This window comes from Pterocles gutturalis, unplaced genomic scaffold (genome assembly GCF_000699245.1).
Source record: "Pterocles gutturalis isolate BGI_N339 unplaced genomic scaffold, ASM69924v1 scaffold29036, whole genome shotgun sequence".
NCBI classification, from domain to species: domain Eukaryota; kingdom Metazoa; phylum Chordata; class Aves; order Pterocliformes; family Pteroclidae; genus Pterocles; species Pterocles gutturalis.
In genome coordinates this window covers 7,740-10,702 of record NW_010101355.1, presented here as the reverse complement: position 1 = coordinate 10,702, position 2,963 = coordinate 7,740, and the positions used below count along the sequence as shown (strand labels likewise).

The window sequence follows — 2,963 nt, the reverse complement described above, 5'->3', positions numbered from 1 at the left end:
TGTTATACAAAAGGTAGAAAAAATATAATTTTGGGGCTATAAGGCAGTTCCATGACTAAGTCAAGAAATTCATCCTGGAAAAATGAAGTCCCAGAGAATGCCTGTATTCCCTTATTGGAGGTATATACAGTGGCTGTAGTTGTAACTTATCACATGAGCATCAGGTGACTGGTGGGATGCACTTTATCTATTTCTGATATAAGCAATTTTCATGCATTATCCAGCAGTGAAGATGTCTTCCTCCAATGTAACATGTGCCATGTGCTCTGTTCTTCTCCTTCTCACTGGGAAGGATAAATCAAGGCGTATTTACCATGTGGCTCCTGATCCTGACAATAACTCCACCCAGGCCTGCTGGTGAAGATGTGGACAGAATAGCGGAGTCAGTGTATTGGCTCTATTATAACAGATCCACTGGAAAAAAGTTTTGTAGGCAAAAGAAAAAAACCTTTGGAGTTCATTGCTAATGCTTTCCTTTGCTCCCTTTAAGCACATTGTTGTTTACTGGCATTTTTGTCAAGCCATCAAGCAGTTACCTGTATTCCAGGTACTCACACAAGTCCTCTTAAAAGAAGTTGGTATATCCAAATAAGCAATAAGGATATAAGCAGGCTTAAACATAAAGACGTCTATAACAACCTAGGACTAACTTTGCACCTCAACCTCTACAAGGTCACCTTCTAATTACAGCAATAACTAAAACCAATGAACTAATCACAAAATGAAGTATTTCCTGCTGTACATTATTTTTATTATTTACATAATACAATATGGCATAGATGCTGGGTAGCATGATTATGTGCAATACATAAATATGAACTATCTGTACATGTCTGCATATCTAACAACTCAAGAGAACAAAACTGGAAGCAAATACCTGATGCTTTTAATAGTGAAGTGAAAACCAAGACTGAACACTGCAGTAAAAATCAGAAGTTCAGGAGTAGCACTTTGTGTACATACGTAACTATTTACAGATGAGAACAGGCATTACCACAACACTCATCTAAACTGTACTTGGTTATATAAAAACCACAAGTTTCATACATCACAAAAACCCCTTCCGTTATAACACAGAAGTGATATTACCAGACAAGCATCAGTGAAGTATACTGCCTTTTCTAGAGTTGTTATTGTACAATGCTGTAGATAATGCAGCCCATGCAATACACCCAAGAACACTACAGTCCTACATCCAAGTACAATTAAAAATGACAAAGCAGCCCTCCAAGAGTGGTTCCAGCTACCACTTAAGTCTACAGCAGCCATGTTGGGTATGATTTTCCATGCAAAACGGTGCAACTGTTACACTTAAAACTAGAAAAAATTAACTCCTAATATTCTTTTGAACTCAGAACACACAGAACCTAAGTAGTACATGAGTAATAAACTGCTCTAATACTTCAGCAACTTACTCAGACACACGTTCTTTGACAGAGCTGCTGTGGTTATGTCCAAAGCTGTATGTAACTTGCTTTTTTGTAAACCAATCTTACAATATTGTGCTACACAACATTTTTAGCTATGCAAGGGAAAGCAGACAACTCTGTTGCAGGACAGTTCATAAGTTCCAAGCAGGACATTTCCTTTGGGAACCTATTTCCATTATTCTAAAGTTAATTAAATTGTTCCAAAACAGTTTTCTCATATGTATCTGATTTTTTCCATTTTTCTCAGTGTAATTGATAAGTGACCTTCTTAAATACAGCACCAACACTCATCATACTGTGAAGGTGGACTCCTTTACATAGCTTACATCCTGCTGGAAAACAACAATGGAGAGTAGAAACTAAAATTAGAATGAGCTTTTAAGTGATAGAAGTAGACTGCCAACCTTTTTGATGTATCCTTCTCCAAAACAGGCACACAACACTAGCCAAAGATCATATACCTCAAACACTTCTCAAAAAGCAGGTCTGCTGCAAACATGCAGATAGCATACATCTGTTTGGCACATGAACTAGAGAGTCTGCCCTCTGTGCATGTGTGTTCTTGTGCAGGTTTCTGATCATCCCATTATATTCTGGGGAGGGCATACATGTTTTCAAGGGCTGTATCTATTCAGTTCTGCCTGTAACAACATCCAAACATTCTGAAATATCATTAAGACAGACAGGACTAAAAGCAAAACTTCGAAGAACAAAGGAAAATGGCCATGCACCTGCTCTTTCATGTTTTCCTAGGATTTATCAGAACAAAAAGTCAGTCAGTCTTTTCACACGCAGGCTAACTTATATTCTCTGGATTTTTTCTGCCACCACAACTGGATTCTCTTTCCTGATTTTTGCTGCAGCTTCTGCTTTGTAGTCATATGGGCAGTTATGCTTGTCAGAATAACGGTGAAGTCCACAAAACAAGTTTCCACATCGGCAGTCAAATCCTGTACATAGAAAAAGAAGCAACATCACTAGGAAGCTTCATACGTAAATTGTAAAATATGGGCTTAGTCACTACAGATGAAGGGGTATGTTCATCTACTCTGACACACAGAGTAAGAAAAATGAGCATTTCCAAAGCATCAGCTGTACTAATTTGTTTAGATTTTGAAGCAGCAAATAAGCTTAATGGCTACAGATATTTGTGTTTAAACTAGCAAGAGGCAACTAACCATACATATCTGTTCAAAATTGACAAAGTGTTCTCATACCTGTAAGGCCAACCTTCTTTCTGCACATGAAACACCTGTTCTTCTTTGGTTTGGGCAGTTCAGGAGCTCTGTCCTCACTCTGCGAAGTACTAGGCTGAGAAACTGATGGGCTTGGTTGAGTAACAACTGTTAAAGCAAGCAAATGAAATAAAGCTTAAATTTCCTTTTTCTTACTTCACTGGGTATTCAGTGGCACTCATGTATTTCTTAAGGACCAGTTCCCCCTACTAAGACCGTGATGTTTGTTGCCTAAAGTACTACATATTCTACAAAAATGTAGACCAGAAACAGGGATTTTTAGGTATTCTTCTGTCCT

General features: G+C 38.0%; 1 protein-coding gene across 1 annotated transcript; it reads right to left on the bottom strand.

The window, feature by feature from the left end:
• Positions 1 to 2,231: 2,231 nt before the first annotated feature.
• On the bottom strand, positions 2,232 to 2,773 carry LOC104468914 (AN1-type zinc finger protein 5; the record flags this gene model as incomplete). The annotated part of the gene is made up of 2 exons (XM_010083204.1): positions 2,232 to 2,380; positions 2,648 to 2,773. Coding segments are annotated over 2 exons (275 nt in total), but the record flags the coding sequence as incomplete, so codon positions are not given.
• Positions 2,774 to 2,963: the final 190 nt, after the last annotated feature.